Source organism: Macrobrachium nipponense, chromosome 49 (genome assembly GCF_015104395.2).
Source record: "Macrobrachium nipponense isolate FS-2020 chromosome 49, ASM1510439v2, whole genome shotgun sequence".
Lineage (NCBI taxonomy): Eukaryota > Metazoa > Arthropoda > Malacostraca > Decapoda > Palaemonidae > Macrobrachium > Macrobrachium nipponense.
In genome coordinates, this window is record NC_087224.1 from 14519144 (window position 1) to 14536024 (window position 16881).

General features: G+C 34.1%; 1 protein-coding gene across 1 annotated transcript in view; it reads left to right on the forward strand.

Annotated features, from left to right (window-relative positions):
- The window catches only part of LOC135205245 (cell adhesion molecule Dscam1-like), a 261713-nt gene that overhangs the window by 233357 nt on the left and 11475 nt on the right, over positions 1–16881 (forward strand). Inside the window, exons 41-46 of the mRNA XM_064235593.1 lie at positions 1860–1919; positions 2693–2897; positions 4600–4671; positions 6233–6430; positions 7252–7278; positions 14192–14237. Of these exons, the coding sequence (XP_064091663.1) occupies positions 1860–1919; positions 2693–2897; positions 4600–4671; positions 6233–6430; positions 7252–7278; positions 14192–14237 (608 nt within the window). The remainder of the gene's footprint in view (positions 1–1859; positions 1920–2692; positions 2898–4599; positions 4672–6232; positions 6431–7251; positions 7279–14191; positions 14238–16881) is intronic.

The window sequence follows — 16881 nt, forward strand, 5'->3', positions numbered from 1 at the left end:
AAGTTTTGCACCTTTAGCCACTGCCTACAGGCTGCCAGATCAGTGGAAGTTATAAATCAGTTTCTTCAAAGGTGGAATGTTATAGACTTCAGAAAAAGAAGATCTAATTATGATCTTGTCAGAAAAAGAAGATCTAATTATGGTCTTGTTAATCATTTGGATGTAGAGGGAAGGCAGTTGCTGTGTCAGGCTATACAAAGATTTTTCATCTTCTGAAAACAGGTAAAGAAATTAGTAAAGAGGGTTTACTCTGTCACATGAAAGAGGAACGCACTCCTTTGGCTCTGTGAAACTTTGGGAGGGTAGGTACGTGTGCTGTAGAAAGGGTGAAGAAGAGGAGGCCGTGAACAATAAGTGAAGGCAAAGATTTCAATCAGACCGGCTAAGTTTGATTCAGCTAAGAGGAAAAAACAAATAGAGCCACCAGAATATGATATTGGCACTCTATTCAGTGATATATATGGCTACTATTCAACTTACATGATGAAAAATGCTAAGTAAATCAGGTCATTTAAAAATCCAGAATGCTCATGGAGGAGAGAGGAAGGATTGCAGTAATATTATTAATAAATAAGAAAATTTGATGACAGAGAGGCCTAGACTTCACTGTCTTCAGGTTTGGACTTTTTGTTAGTGCATGGTCTTAAAAATCAGAGTTCTGGATAAATAGTGACTGAGGGGATTGAAACAGAGGTGAGGGGTGTGAATGGGAGAACAGAATCATGACAGATAATTTTAGGAAATGAAGCAATTGTTGTGCCATTAGGAATAACAGACATAAAATAGATACATAATGACTAGAAGTGTTCATGAATGGGGGTGGTCATAGGCAGGTGTACAGTAGTTGGGCTAACAGATCCCCGGGCGTGATTTTGTCAGATGCCTTTGAATTATTCTTCAGTGTCCCACAGAGTGAAAGATCAAAAAGATTGGAAAGAAGGTATAGAATAGACCTTGCTATCTGAGGGAAGAAACTTAGATTCAAAGCATTTGAGATCGAGTTCATTAGTTGCAAAAATAACAGTGACAGAATTTAAAGTGGGATGGTGATTTTATTTTGTTCACAAAGTTGTTTTAGAAAGTAATTTGAATGACAGTCATATCCTTAACACCGAGAATTGTTTCCAAGTAAGGATTGCTTTAGTGGAGATGGTTGAGTTTTCTAATGCTGGCTGAAGCCATGCTAAAAATACCCCTTTTCAGACAAAGTAATATTTATGAATCTGTATATATATATATACAATATATGTTGTATATATATATTTGCATAATTTGCAAATATATGTTGTATATACATGTTTGCGTGCATAAATATTTCATTTTGATGAAGATAAATTTGCATAGTTTGAATAATGTATGTGTTTCCACCCATGTATTTTGTTCCAGTCTTGTACTGTAACATAATGAATGAATCTTAGGTGAAAATACTCTCTCCATAACAATTTCATTATTCCATAATTTTCATTGACGTTCAGTAAAAGAATTTCAAAGTTCAGTATTTGATTCAGGCATTTTGAATTGATATTCTACCCCATTAGGTACTGATTAACTTCACTAAGAATTTAGTTTCAACATCTTGCTGATATTTGTTATGCTTCTCGGTTTTAAGTTCCCAGTCCAAGCTTGCAAAAGGCTTCTCTCAGTAACCACTCTAATGTCACAGCGTAATCATTAACCAAATTTTCTCAGACTGATATTAAGTTTGTTTTTACGTCTGTTTTGTCAAACATCTTCCGGAGCTGTCCCTCTAAAGCCTGGCTGTGAGACACCCCCCCCAAAACGGTTGACCCCCCTTGACATAACAGAATAATAGAGCCAAGTAACCCAATCTCCTAATTTTGCGTGTCTCTTGCTTGCAGCCCCGTCACGGATCTGGCAACTACTACTCATGTGTAGCTGGGGAATATGGCCCTGGTGGTGTAAGTGTCTATTGCAGTGTTTCCTTTGTTGATTTACCCCCAAGAAATCTTGTGTACTGCAGCGTTGCTGTAACTTGTAGCAGGAGGCTGGGTCTGAAGACCCAGGCTTATGTAGAGATGCTTGTTGTATGACATGTTAGGCTGAGATGAGTAACGTCAAGGGAAACATAGTGATCCCCTGAAGATTGATCATTATATAGGTGCCATAAGCTGCAGATATTTCTTGAACTGGTTTACAAACATTGTTGCACAGTAGATGGAGTATAGTAATAATTGAGAATTTAGTTTCTTGAGTGCAGTATCTGATCACTGCTGTATACATGTACATGTAAAAAAATACTATTTTTAGACATTTTAATGTTGAGACCTTTATCAAATAAATAAAAAATCATCTAATTTCTTCATTGTAAAGCTGGAGTTCCTCAAACTAGACAGTATATGAAGACATCTTTATTTTATGAATGTGCTCAAGTGAAAATTATGATTTATGAGGAAAGTACTCTAAGTTGAAAATAATTTATGGATTGAATATAAGAATGATTTTATAGCTTTATATTTATATATATCAGAACTATTTTGTACTACTATGCAGTACATATGGTTAGATTTTCTGTAAAATTCTCCAATGGAAAAACATGGTTTTGCAAGGAGAAAAGTGTCTTGTGAGTAGTCGTATTATATTATTTATCCATGTAGTATTTATAAGTAAAATGCTCTATCAGATTCATTACTGAAGATTTTATGCGTGATGTTCATAGAATTCCCATCTACAGCCTCCAAGCAGCACCTACTATTCCACTGTCCCTGATGACATGGCCACTTCACGCATGAGCAGCTCAACCTTCTCTCCAACGTATGATGACCCCGCTCGCTCCGATGAAGAAAGTGACCAGTATGGAGGATCTACTTACTCTGGTGGCGGACCCTATGCACGTGCCATTGACTCCGTCTCCCAGTCTGGCACTGCTAAGCGCATGAGTACGTATAGCTGCATATCTGTAGAAATATTTAGCCTCGGATGTGAGCAACACCAGTTGATAGGATAGAATGCAATGCAAGGAAAACTTGCTCCCTTAGGAGTCTGTTTAATACTGCTAGGTTTCAAAGTTGATGTGCAGTACTGTACTTGGTAATAATTCTTTCCATCACTGTGTCCTTTTGTTAGTGAGTTTAACATCTTTTTATGTAGTTCTCACTCTATTTTTCAGTCTGATTGTAGTGTTTCTTATCCAAGATGCATCCTCCATCTTCACAGGATCTGGATTGTTGAGTTTAGTATTTGTCATGAAGATCCAGTTTATGGTAGACTTTAAAAAAAATAATTGAGGACCCCTTAGGTACCATGCAGACCAACATACATGGGTGAAAACAGAGCTTAAGCCCAGCTTTGTTGGTATAGTGCTTCAGCTTTAATAAAACTGTAAACAGACTTTGGGAATCTGGCTTCCCAACTGGTTAATCTTTGCGAATCAACACTTCAGGCACCACTTGTTATGGAAGAGATTGGAGCACAACCCAGTACAGCTAAAGTACTAAAACTTTAGTATAAGTGTAAAGGAGAAAATGGGACTTTATTAATGATTTGTTGATGTAAATTTTGCTGGATTTAACTTAGATCTGAATGAAAGTTGAATGATTAGTATCATCAGTGAATTAGAACACTGTAGTTACTACTATATACGAGGAACTGTGCAACTACAAACAATAATGAACATTTTATTTATGCATTAATACTGCTAAGGAAATACCTGAAAACCAGTGAAATAAGGAAATTGATATTTTCTTCTTGTTCAATGGCAATATTAGAAAAATGACTGGCGATATTAGAAAAATGAAAGGATGTAAGCGAAGCAGTTTTCTGAAGATTCAGGATGTTTTGTTCGTATAGTAAATAAGAATAAAAACTGCAGTTAGTGAATCTGACATAGTGTACAACAATAAACAAAAGAAGAGACAGAAAATAGCAACAGTAGAAAGCCAAAAGTTCTAAGTTAGGGGTTCAGGTACATTTATAAAATGACAGAGCAGCAGAATAGACTTTTCAAGTCATGATAGCATTGATTTATTCAAGAAAGATGGTGGAATGAAGCAAATAAACTTAAGATAATTAAAAAGCATGATTAAAATAACTTTAGAATACATGGTACCACATATGTTCAACATAATTTGATTCTAAGGTTTTCAGAGTTTTTTGTCTTGTTCTTAGTGCTTGTATTACTTAAATTGAATATATTACACTGCTTTCCCCAGTTAATGGTATAACTGTGTACATGTGCATGCATACTTTTTTAAATACTGTAATTACAATTTCTACTTTTCATTTCCCCAGTTTTCTCTTTTACCCTCTCATGATAGTATTTTCAGCTGTTCCATTTCACCCCAATCTCTTCTCTCCTTTCTAGACTTCTTTGTGGCTCTCTTAGCCCCAGTATCTGGGTTTTTTAGTATATACAGTGCCATACTTCAGTTCATGTATATTATGCAGAGTACTGTGTATTCAATTGTGATTGCACAATACATATAAGTTATTTTATGCTCTCCAACACTCTTCTTTTAGTCCTTTAGAAAATTGGATGATAGAAACACAGGTAATGATCAGATGAAATATTTTAACCTTTACGACCAGCCATATATGTACAAGATGACTTTTTAAAAGTTATATCAATTGGACCCTTTCAAGATGGTGGTCCTAATCCCAAAGCGACCTCCAACGGCTTCCCCAGCTCGCGGCCCAAGAGGCGCAGGTTCTTCAGTAAGTGGCGGCATAAGGCTACAGTGTGGTTTGTTGAAATGAGGTAGATTGCTGTGTGGTGTGATTAACCTCAGACTAACCACATTGTAACTATATATATACATATTGGGATTGCAAATGGAAAGATTGGCTTTGAGAAATTGATTAGCAATAGGTGAAAATACATACGCTAACAGTGCATTTTTTACATGGGTTATTTAAAAAGATATTGGCATCTAAGTAAATCAGCATTTAGTCTTTTTCCATTAATGATATGATGGTCAGGGCAGGTTATCAAAATAAATTGTCAAAGTTGTTCTTAACGATTAGGCAAGGATTTTCACCTTTTATAAATTTTCTTTTCTAGTAGTAAAATTAATTAATTAATTAAGAAATGAAACTGTTAATTAGCAGTGTTTTGGAATGAATTGTGAAAGGTTTAGTAGATCAACCAACTCCCCATCTCCAGTTTGAGTAGACAATATAGCTCTATTTTGACTTCACTTTTACTAAACTTTCTAATCCTTTGTAATCTCAGGTGCTATTTTATTTGAAGTTTTCAATACCTTAGTGTTTTGTGATTGCATCTTTTTTTTATTTAGAGACATTTGGTAACCTAGATTAGATTTGCCTTGTACTTTTGAGAACTGCAAAGTAACTTGACGGTGTCAGTTTCTTTGCTGAATGATAGCTAGGTATATTTCTCTTTCTAAACCTCACAGAAGGCATCAAGATATTTGAATAACGAGTCAAAAGTCTATCAAATGTCTTTTCATACAGGCTTTAAAGAAAAGTGCAATACGTATCATCTACATTTGCTTGTGAAATGAATATGGTGTGTACCATCAATTTATTCCAGCAGAAGTTTGATTCTAATTTTTTCAGATATTCTTTGGTAAAAGAATTGAAGTTGCTACCTTGATTCGTTTCATGAACTTAGTGAAAATGTTTACAATGAGAACTTTTGCTTCATTAAATCAGCAGCAAGTCATATATGCAGATTTTAACCAAGTGCATTTTATAACTACAGTGCAGATGACATGTTAGAGAAATTGATGAATGCATTAAGAATTAAGAGGAAAGTTTTTTTTATTAAATTCTGTTGCTTTCCTAAGTCACTTTTTAATCTTTAATGTCAGTGCAGAAATAGAAATTGATGAAATGTGATTTTCATTCTGGGTAAAGTCTCTACAGTAACCTATCAACTCAATGAACCTGAACTTAATGGATCTATGTACTTATAAGTTACATTATTTTGATTAATTTTTTTATGTGGTACCATTTTGCCTTGTAGATGTGGTACACATTTAATTAAATCTCTTGAATTTAACGGTAAGGTTAGATTATGTTAGGAACAGTGAATTAGATATCTATAAAATATTCAAGTGACAAGGGGTCTTTGTTACTCAAGGGACTTGTTACTTAATGGACTTACCCGAAACCTGTCACTTAACGGACGTCGTATTTTAACCGACTTACCTTTGAGTTAAGTTGAGGCGCTATTGTTATTCTACACGTTTCTCGACGATGGAAATCACTGCCGTTCGTTTGTTCGCCACGTGACGTTTCCCTGCCCTTCCAGTGAACCGTGGCAGCACCTCTGGAAGCGCTGGACATGGATCCCCCGAGCCACCCCCACCCCCTCCCCCTCGCAACGGAGACCTGCCTCTGGATTCCTCAGGACTCGGATCCTCCTTGAACGACTCCAACAACTCCACGGCCTCCAATCAGTTCTCTGAAGCTGAGTGTGACCACGACCTCGTACAGCGGAATTACGGAGGTTTGTAAATCGTGATCGTGCTTCTACACTTTCATGGAAAGATTGTTATTGTTGTAGGGTAAGGCAAAGACTAGTAATAATAATGTTTAGTGATTACGTAATATTATTCTCTTTATTTCCCAGAGTGTGAGTCTTTCAAAATAGGTTATAAAGTGATATTCTTGAGAGCATTGTATAAACATTTCCAAACAAGGACTAAATATCACAGAGAGATAGAGAAAGAGAGCCAGGGTTGAAAAAAAATTGCTTGTTATTATCATTCTACATTTCTGTCATTTCAGCTGTGAGAGTCCAACTGTAATGTAGCCAGTATTGTATTAATTACTGCAGTTATGTGGTAGTATTAGGATTTAATTGACTTAATTCTACAGGTTTTGCTTCTCTACCTGACAATCAAGCTAAAAAAAATTAATTTTTAAATCACTGGCTACATTATAAGTTGCTGGGTTATATTAAGTAAGATTTTACCTGGAATGCACATTTTTCTCAAATGCACAACATATTTCTCTCCTCAAAAGTAGATTTCTTCTTCTTTTCTTGAAACAGTGTACTGTGTAGTTTGGGTAATATTTTTAAGATAATTTTCATGGTGTTTCATTTTTTAATTTTAATGTAAGGTATAAATTACTTAGATTAACCAAGTTTTCAAGTTAAACCATTTGTGTGACAGGCAAGTAAACCTTTGTAAAATTTCTTCTCTCTAGATATCTGTTTTCAGTATTGTAAACGTTCTCTGATACTTGACATTCATCCTGATCATTGCTAATGAAAAAAACATAAGCCATGCATAATTCTTAGTCATCATGCTATGTTTTCCACAGAAAAACATAACGTACAAGTTAACCCAGGTATGTTAGATGTAGCACCACACATTATTTTTTTTCTGACAACAAAATTGATTATGTAGTCTTCCCCTTCTTGGAATGAACAAGTCCCACTGTTACTTGTCACAGCTTCTTCAGATTTAGTCTCCCCATCTGCTCTTACACATTTTTGGCAGTGGCAGAGTTATGTGAATGTCCTGATGGTCCAGTGTTAGTCAAGAGCTTCGTTTTGTTGAGCAAGTTTTCCCCCAAAACTTCATAGCATAAGCTGCGGCATTTATTTTCTTGCTTTGTTTACTAATTTGTTTTTTTATCCGTGATTAGTATTTAGCATTGGCAGCTGTGCTTTGTATCTTTTCGTGTTAGAACGTCTTGATGAAATTTAACAATTCTTTCAGAAGTTGTTGTTCTATCAGTACCATAAATTCTGAATCTCATCAAGCAGTTGTATCATACAAACCTCCTTAGACCTTATATAAATTCATATGAGAATGAAGTATAGCTGGCTATAAATATTATTGATTATCATGTGACATTAATTAGTTGGTAGTTTTTGCAATGGATATTAGTTATAGGTATAGTTGACACTCTTCAATAAATAGTGTAGTGTTTATTTAACCGAATACAGTCATGCTTGTCATCACTGTTTTCTATAATTTAGTTGACTCAGGATTAAATTTAATTGCCTTAAGTACATTTTCTTGTTAACTAGTATAATACGTACAGTGCTGGGACTACTGTGAAATTAATTTGTGCCAAGCTGTTCAGTTGCTGAAGCATCACACTTGAATTGTTTATAAATTTAATTTTCAGTTTTTTTTATCAAGTGTTTAGAAAGCAGCTGTATTTCATTTTTTATATCAGAAACCATGATAATTAGGAAGAACAAAACTTCAAATTTAAAATGGTTATGGTTAATGTCTGTCACTTGAAATTGCTCTTTGAAGTAATACAGAAATGTACATAATATAGTTACATAAGTCAGTTCACAAGATCATTAAGTGGGTAAAAATAACCCTGAAGCCACATATTGAATAATATTAAAAACATGAATTATTTTAGATAAAAGACTAATTATGAATATGAAATATAATATAAAAATTTTTAAAAGTTTCCTAGTGAAGAAAAATGAATCAGATAGCACTGTAATGCAACCATGATGCAGAAAATGTTCATAATTATTTTATAGTAATTCAGAAGTAATAGTTAGACCCATAAGGGAAAATGAATCTACTTCTGTAATTAAATTGTAAGACGGAAACGGGTCATCGGTAAAAGTGCAATATCATTATGACCTTCAAATGAGTAATTTTTATAATGTCACCCGGAATTTAGAACAAAACTGGCAATTAAAAGCTCTGACACTGATGTCAACTCTTTGCAACATTATTAGTGCCAAAGCATCGGTGCAATATTGCCTCCAGAAGCATTTTAAAGTGACGTCTTGCTAATTACAACCTAATAGTGTAAAGTAGGTACAAAAACATCAATAGATATTAGGTAATAAGTGTCAACTCATATTCAGCAACAGATAGTTTTATACATTTGTTTTTAGAAGTAGACAACACAAATACGTACTACTATAGTAGTTTTGCCGGTCAACACCTAGGAGTTAGTACGGATGGCTTTGTCAAGTAGGAACACATACAGTATGTAGAAGGATACAAAATCCTGCATTACTGGGACCTCATGCATGTATATTTACTGTTAAAAGTAGGGGAGGGTACAGTGTAAGCTACATTGACTCTGTGACTCAGAAACTTACTAGAATAGTTTTGGGTCACAAAAGTCAAATGAAGGGCCCTGTGTAGTATTCTCAGGAATTCTGTCTGGTAAATATATCTTGTCTCCTGCTCTTTATTATTAGATGTATTTATTTTTACCTAGATTTAATGCAGATTATTTTTGCTTACTTGATGACCAGTGTGATAATAGCGGTTGTGACCACTGCAACGTACACTGTTATAAATTAGCTGAAGTCATGCATGCTGAGCATGAACTTTTCTTGTCTTTTTCTTTGGTTCTTATATTTTTCACTACAATGTGAATGTAAGTGTGCAGGTGACCCTAAATGGAATCATTTCATGTTTTTCTTTCACCAAAAAAGGCAGAGGTTAGATCATTTCATCTGGCAGTCTTTGTGTCAAAAGTTTAACTGGGGAACCAGATGTAGCTTTTTTCTTTGGTTTTAGAGAACAAACATTAATGTTGGCTTCCCAAGCTTAGCATTAATGATTTTTGTATAAGAATGATAGTAGTATCTTATTCAAATGAAGTATGTTGGTGGAAAGTCACTGCGAAGATACTTAAGCGAAATCCTAAATTTTAGGTAGATACCAGTGAATTTTACTTTTTTCATGAATACAAAGTTCTGATTCATGTAAGATGGATAAATAAAAATTAGTACCTTGCTTATTTACTTATGATTGGTATTCATTCTTGTTTTTCATTAGATTTGGTTAATTGTGTAGCTTAAGTAATAAACAGATTGTAAATAAGCTGAAATTATTGGCTATGTTTATTCCCATGTACAGTAATAAAATTTTTGCGAAATATAAGCAACGTTAGCGTTGCATAAAGTATTATGAAAGATATGAAATGCTAAGACAAATTTTATTTCTAAGAACTAATTAAGTATGCAAAAACAATACTGATTAATTGTGGTATAATAGGTTACACATGAATAAAAGAGCTAGTAGATTAATTTTGTGTAGTTCCCTGTCTTACAGCCATTTTAATTTTTATGAGAGTTCTGGGAACAAGTGATAATTGGGAAATATGAATCACTATGACAGTATAAATTTCACCAAACGTTAGTTTCCGTTACTGATGTTCTCCACACAGTAATAACATTGTGGTATTCCCTTTGTATTTGAAACTACAAAACCTAAAACAACAGATTCATATATCCGAAGAATAAAATTTTTTGTTGTCTACTCATGTTGAGATGAATGATCGTTTCCTCTAAGCCTTTTTAATCCGGGTGTTTAAATTTTAGTAAAAGAGTCCGACCTGTCTTATAGATGGACTGTTGTGCTAACCATTCTGAGTTCCTTTTGCACAAATATAAAGAATTGCTTCAGTACTATCCCCTAAGTGTCTTTATTGTAGCAACTTTGTCGTATATGTGTATATATATATATATTCTGTGGAGTACCGTGAAAGTGTTATCTGTAATTAGAGTATTACTGTAAAAGATCAGTGTATGTTAATTCTCAGTGCAGGTATGAAATTAGGAACAGAGAGTGAGCTCAGGATGTGTGAATGCATTATTGCATGTGAAATAGTGCTTGGTGAATGACATTTCATTGATACTGTGTGGTTGGGAAGAAATTGACAAGTCTAATACACTGCAAGTTTGTTGGCTGTGAGATTTTATGAGTGAACCATTTGTTTATAAGACAAAGTCCCTTTTACTAAAAAGTTTTTGGTGAGAAGAAGTCTAGCTTTTGTAAGTTTGTCCTGTTTGTGGATGGTTATTGATTTGGAGTGCATTGAAATAGAGCTGTATAAAATTGTTTGCATTGATGAATGGTGGGACAAAATCAGTATGCCTAAGTTTATGCGGATTACATGTGGATGTTCATTGTACAAAGGGATATAATTCAATATCACAAAAACTTGTTGCTCAGTTGATTAATAGTTTCAGATCCAAAAGTTTTTAAAAATTCATTAGAACAATGTAGGGTCACAGAGGAGAGTCAGACTTGTGGAAAAAATGGGAACCTCTTATTTCATTTTTTTCCTAAAAGACTTTGTTTTCTCAAGTGTTTTCAAGTTCTTGAAAACGATGTTTATTGAAATATTTTCCCGTTTTTTAAAAGAAACTATTTGCTGAAATATTTTCTTGTTTTCTAAAATATTCCGCTTCTACTTATTGTTTGAGCAGAATGTATGGAAGAGCACAGCATGTAGTATTAACTTCTGGGGCAGTATAATATGAAACTACGTTGCACTGCGATACAAGAGCCAACTGCTACGTATAAAGATCCTCTTCCCTGTCTTGTCATTGTGCAGCATCTGAGCGTGCATGGTGAAGCCTTTGCCTGTTCACATGCCTCGTGCATACATTATATACGTATACCATATAGTATAAATCTGGCTTAACCTGTATTCTAGGCAAATGCATATTTATCAGCTTTGGTACTATTTGAAATTTTTATGCTCTCAGAGGTTTGAGGGGTATTTATGAGAATAGGTCCTATTAATCACTGCTATTCATTTATACAAAATAGATAAATTCAGAATAGTAATGAGAAGCAAATTAGATTATGCCATCTAGATTGAACAGTATTCAGTATAGATATTAAATTTTCAAGTTATTGCATTAGAGTAATGTTCATGAAATTTAGTATAGTGTTAAATTTCTTGTGCATCAGTTGGATGAATATACTACTCACTCATAGTTTAATCAGCAGTGCACATTTTTAGCTCATGAATGCAAAATTATGTTGGTAGGGTAAAGATAAAATTGAGGGCATAGTAGTTTACCCTCTTATCAATTTGATATTCAGGGGTACTTTTTAACTAACTTTTTTTTTACCTCTGTGGTTCTGTAATGTGTTTTAAATTTCATAAAAAAAAAAACAACGGCAGTGGGGAAGAACACAATACAAAAAAGTTGAATTTAATTTCTCTGCATGAATTCTCAGTTATTGTAATTGCTTTTGTACTAACAAAAAAACGTAACCATCCTGATAGGATGAACAAAGGAGGTGTCTGAGAATTAACACTAGATGATCCATATGATCTCTCTTTGGGAAAGGTTTGTGAGAGTCTCATCTGTTTTATTAGTTTTGGTCGTTGATGATAAAGGTTTCTTTGTAATTTCTCAGACATCAATAAATATTAGAATTAAATGTCATTTCATGCAACAGGCAGGGAAAACAAATTCTGATTTTATTATTAACAGTATTGAGTCTTCTAGTAAATGTAGTTTGGCATAGATCATGCTACGTATTAATTGATTGTTCATCATATGCCCAAAAATATAGTTTTTTCTTCCCACGCCTTGGAACAAGTACATCTAGATTTCAAGTGTTTGCCATTTACTTTATTCTTGATGAAAATTAGAAATTGATTGCCTGAAGAAAACCTCTACAGGTAACTAGCTTGTGATTTCCTTTCATCTCTCACAAGAAGATGAAGCAAGAGAAATCTAGGTTTCAAACAGGTGACAGGTATCATAGGCTAGATTACTTGCACAGTTTTGATGGCCATTTATAGGATAGGATGATTTGTCAATTTAAATGTTTTGATGACCTTTATTACTGCTACAGGCATTTTTGTTGGTAAGTACTAACTGAAGTTCCTGTCCAGTTTACCTTTGTTATCTCTTAAATCATGCCCTTGGTCATCACCTGGTCACTGAAGAGATTTTTAAACACCAGTAGGAAAAATCAGCAACTCATTGCAGAGCAGTAAACAGTACAGAAAAATAACTAAACATTACAGAAACTTCAGGCTCAAGTTCTTTGCACTGTATTGCGGATTCATCCTAAATAAATCTCATAAGTAGGGAATCATAAAATGTTTTGTATGTCTTATTTGATTCAGTGATGATTATGAGAAGTAAAGAGTTAGATAAACTATTTCATTTGTGTCACATGTATTCATAAAGTTTGCGAAGAATGTGGTAGTGTGTATTGGGGCTTATTTTATCAAATGCTAGTGTCACTCTAAAGGTAGTACTGCTATAATTGAAAAGAAGGAACGGGGATGTATTCCTCTAAATGTTGGTGTATCGATTGTGAAGATGAATGTCTGGTGAAAGATGAGAAGCGGTGTGGCATAACGTGATGCAAACAGTTGTTGTATAAATCTGTATTGTATGAGGTAAGCCTGTGAGACATTAACTGTATAAAGGATGTAAGTAATTTTTATGGTTAATAAATCACATGAGTTATTTGAAAGTAAGTAACAACCCTTTTTTATATTTTACTTGTATGTGCGAAAGATGTCAGTCTAGTATACAAAGATGCAAATTTGTTCAAATCGTGCAGATTTAGAAGTACTAAAACAATCATGCAAGGGACCATAAGTTCTGACAAGAGTGGGAGAGTGCAATCTGAATGCTTGTATGTTGAATGTTTTCCAGAATAAATTTGTCAATGTCTTTGGTTGACAGAAGAAAGTAAACATGAAACAAAATATCTTTACCTGTTAGTAATTTGATGTCAGCGTGTACGTAAATGCTATTAGTTTATTCCTGAGTAACTGAGTACAGTATTAATATGATTATATAATCAGAGCCTGATAGGCCGTGTATGTGTATTGTAGAAAGGCAGAGAATGGTAATGGAAAGTTGATGGTATCCGTTAAGTTACAGTAATACTGACAGCAAACTGTTAAGGCACTTGTGTTTGTTAATTATGTTTGGAATAATGTTAAGTATGCTAATGTATTGATGTGAATTTTAACATTTTATTTTATAAGTCAAATAAGCTGTTCACTTGGTTTATATCAACATCCCAGTGTGTAGTTGATGTGATGTTCCTTGTTTTAAAATCTTCTAGAACTTAACTTTTATCCTCAGTAAATGTCACACACACATTCAGTAGCCAGTTTGTTAACTGAATGGATACCCATCTTCTCAGTGTAGAGAACCAAAAAGAATGACTTCCTTTTGGGCAATTCTTTTGGGGGACTCATTGCACATTTAGGGTCATCTTGAACTTAAAAATAATAAATTTCTGCTCTGTATTAATTTTTGGAGCCTGTGTGATTGCTCTTGGTCTTTTCAAAAATTAAAGATAATATAATAAAGCTTTTATGAACCAAGGTCTCCCGCTCCTCTTCTGTTTCATACTTTATATAAAATTCTCAATGACACATCCTATATAGACTGCAAGGAAGGCTGGGATGTTTTTTAAATAAAAAAAGTCACCAACAATGACCGTTTTGGCTGGTTCTCAAAACAGCAACTTTCCTCTTGCAGTGAAGGCTACCAAGAGCACAGAGGAGATGCGCAAACTCCTGGACAAGTAAGTCTCCTGATGGTAGACTCGGACTGGGCTGCGTTCTTTAGTCTAACACTCTGCTGGATAGGACTCTGCTCACTTTCTTTTATCTACCTCAACACTTATGAAGTTTTTTTTTCATGCTGCTTGAGAAACACTACAGTAATCAGTACATGTCAAAGATCTAGTCTGTAGGGTTTGACCCAGAATATCAACAAGTATTTCTTCAGGTCCTGGTTTTGCATTTGATGTCTTCAATGTTTTAGTGATTGGAATTTGTTAATTTATATTTAATTATTCTTTGGTCTCACACATGGATGAGTTTGAGGTTAGAAGTGTGGAAACTTGATGTATTATGCTTCCAATGTATATTCCTCTGACACCTTAAATAATTTACATTTCATAGAAATTAGCGAGGAAGAATTATATATACATATTTTATATAATGTAACTTTATGTCATAAAGAAGAATATGGTCAGGTACGTATTTGTATTCAGTATCTGATGTTAGAGGATTCTCATAGTTAAAAAGATTACATTTAAGTCTTTTATTATTTTTTCATTCCAAAAATAGTTTTAACTGAAATATTGAGTACCCTATCAAGTTAGGTTTACAGTAATCACTTATAAGAACTTTCAAGTTGGCTTAATATTTTTTTTATTTCCATGTCTATAACAATTTTCTCATTTGATGTAACAGTGCTGCTACTTTGAGATGCTTTAGAATTCCCTTATGAAGAGAAAGGAAGTTTACTTCTGCAAAGCAAATGTATGAATACATTGCGCAGAAATTAGACCAGCCTCCAGGCATTTGGACTCCTTAGAAGTTTGAAGTAGATTGTCATGCTGTTCTTGTAGTGAAGAAATTAGTTTATGATACAGTATGATGGGTATATATATACTGTACTGCATGTAGCATTTGCAATACTACAATACTTAACAAGATTAAAAGCTCAAAATATGTTAAATCTAATAAGGTCTTGCTTTCAAGTGTTAAATCCAAAAGATGAAATATTGAAATTTTATATATTTAAGTTATGCAAAATCTGTTTGACCTGAAGAAATATCCTTTGCATTGAACAAATCTAGAAAGTACAGTACTCCAGTTTAGCCAACACTAATATGAGCACAGATGTCACATGCTTATTCCACGCCAGTCGAAAATCAAATCGGATAAGAGAGGAGTTACTTGTGATATAAGAGTGAGGCAGAGTCTTTGACTACATAACATTATAATGGCATTACTATTTACATTGTTGACTTATTGCATAATATACAACTGTATTTTAGAGTCTCTGATGTAGCTATTTGCAGTTCTGTATTTATTGTAGTCATACTAAAACCGAAAGAAAGTCAAACAACCGATGTGCATGAGGGAGTTATCGGTACTATTGCCTTTCCCCGTCGGAATACCCGAGTATATCTAACCTGTTTTATTTTACTTCTCTCACGAGGAAACTGATAAAGACCTGTAAGTTTTTATATGGACACATCCCTTAGCTCTTCATTCAATGCTTCGTGGATTTTTCCTGTTGCTGTTTTGATGATAGCAAGTTCTCCCCCACCCAACCTCCTTTTGAAGACCTTCAATAGCTTCAATTAGTGTTCGCAGAGAGATTTTTTTGCTTTTAATGGCGTCAAACCGCTTTCTTTTCAGTCTCACAGAAACAAAAGCAGAAAATTCTCATGGCACTTGATTTTATAATATTTTGAATCAGATTTTAGAATTGGCTAGAGTGAATTGTTGCTAGTTTCAAGTGAAAATGACATTAGCCAGAAATGAAAGAGTTTTGAATTATTGATTTAATGATTTAATGAGGTGTCTATGAGAATTCAAATATACCTGGAGATGTGGTTTACTCTAGTTACCTGCCATGGTAGAACTTCAAATTCAATAAGCTCATTTTATATAGATGGTATTCTTCAGTATTGTTTACATTACTGTCAAACCAAAAAGGTATAAAACGAACTTAATGTTTGTCAAATTCTATTGGCGAGTAACGGAGATAATCGCACTTCTTCAGACATAAAAACTGTCAAGTTTACATGTTGACTAGCCCCCCCTCCTCCCCTTGCCCCCAAGCTCATTGTAAAGTTCATTGTAAAGTTTTAGAATGTTCAGACTCTCTTGATTGTAAAGCACACAAGAAAAAACATCATGAGAATCCTGGTCCAAAATACCTATTGGTTTTCATGTCAAGATTTTTTGGCATGAGTCTAAACAGTCTACAAATATATTTGTGTGTCTTAGCAATACCAAAAAAAAAAGTTTTTACTCTGCAGCCGCATTCAATTTACGTATTTGGTGATGTGTCTCACTCATTTTCTTGAGGGGTGTCCTGCCTCATTGCTACTCTGGTTTGTTAGTTTTTCGTCCAAAAAAAATTACTTGGAAAAAAAAAAGAAATTTTCTTCTGTCTTGCTGCTAAGCTGAAGGTGATGATGATTTTCAGTTCTCGAAGCCTACGAGCATCAACACAAGAGGCGTTTGATTTAGCAAAAGAAAAAATATTTCCCAAATTTTCTATTTGGTGTGAATTTTTTTTCTAAAATTGCATGTCCATTTTTTTTGTGCTTTTTTGTAACTGGTGTATTTTTGCTTTCCTTGCTTCTTCAGTTTGCATGCTTGCACGAGCATTAGAGTTGATTTAATGGCATGGATAACCAT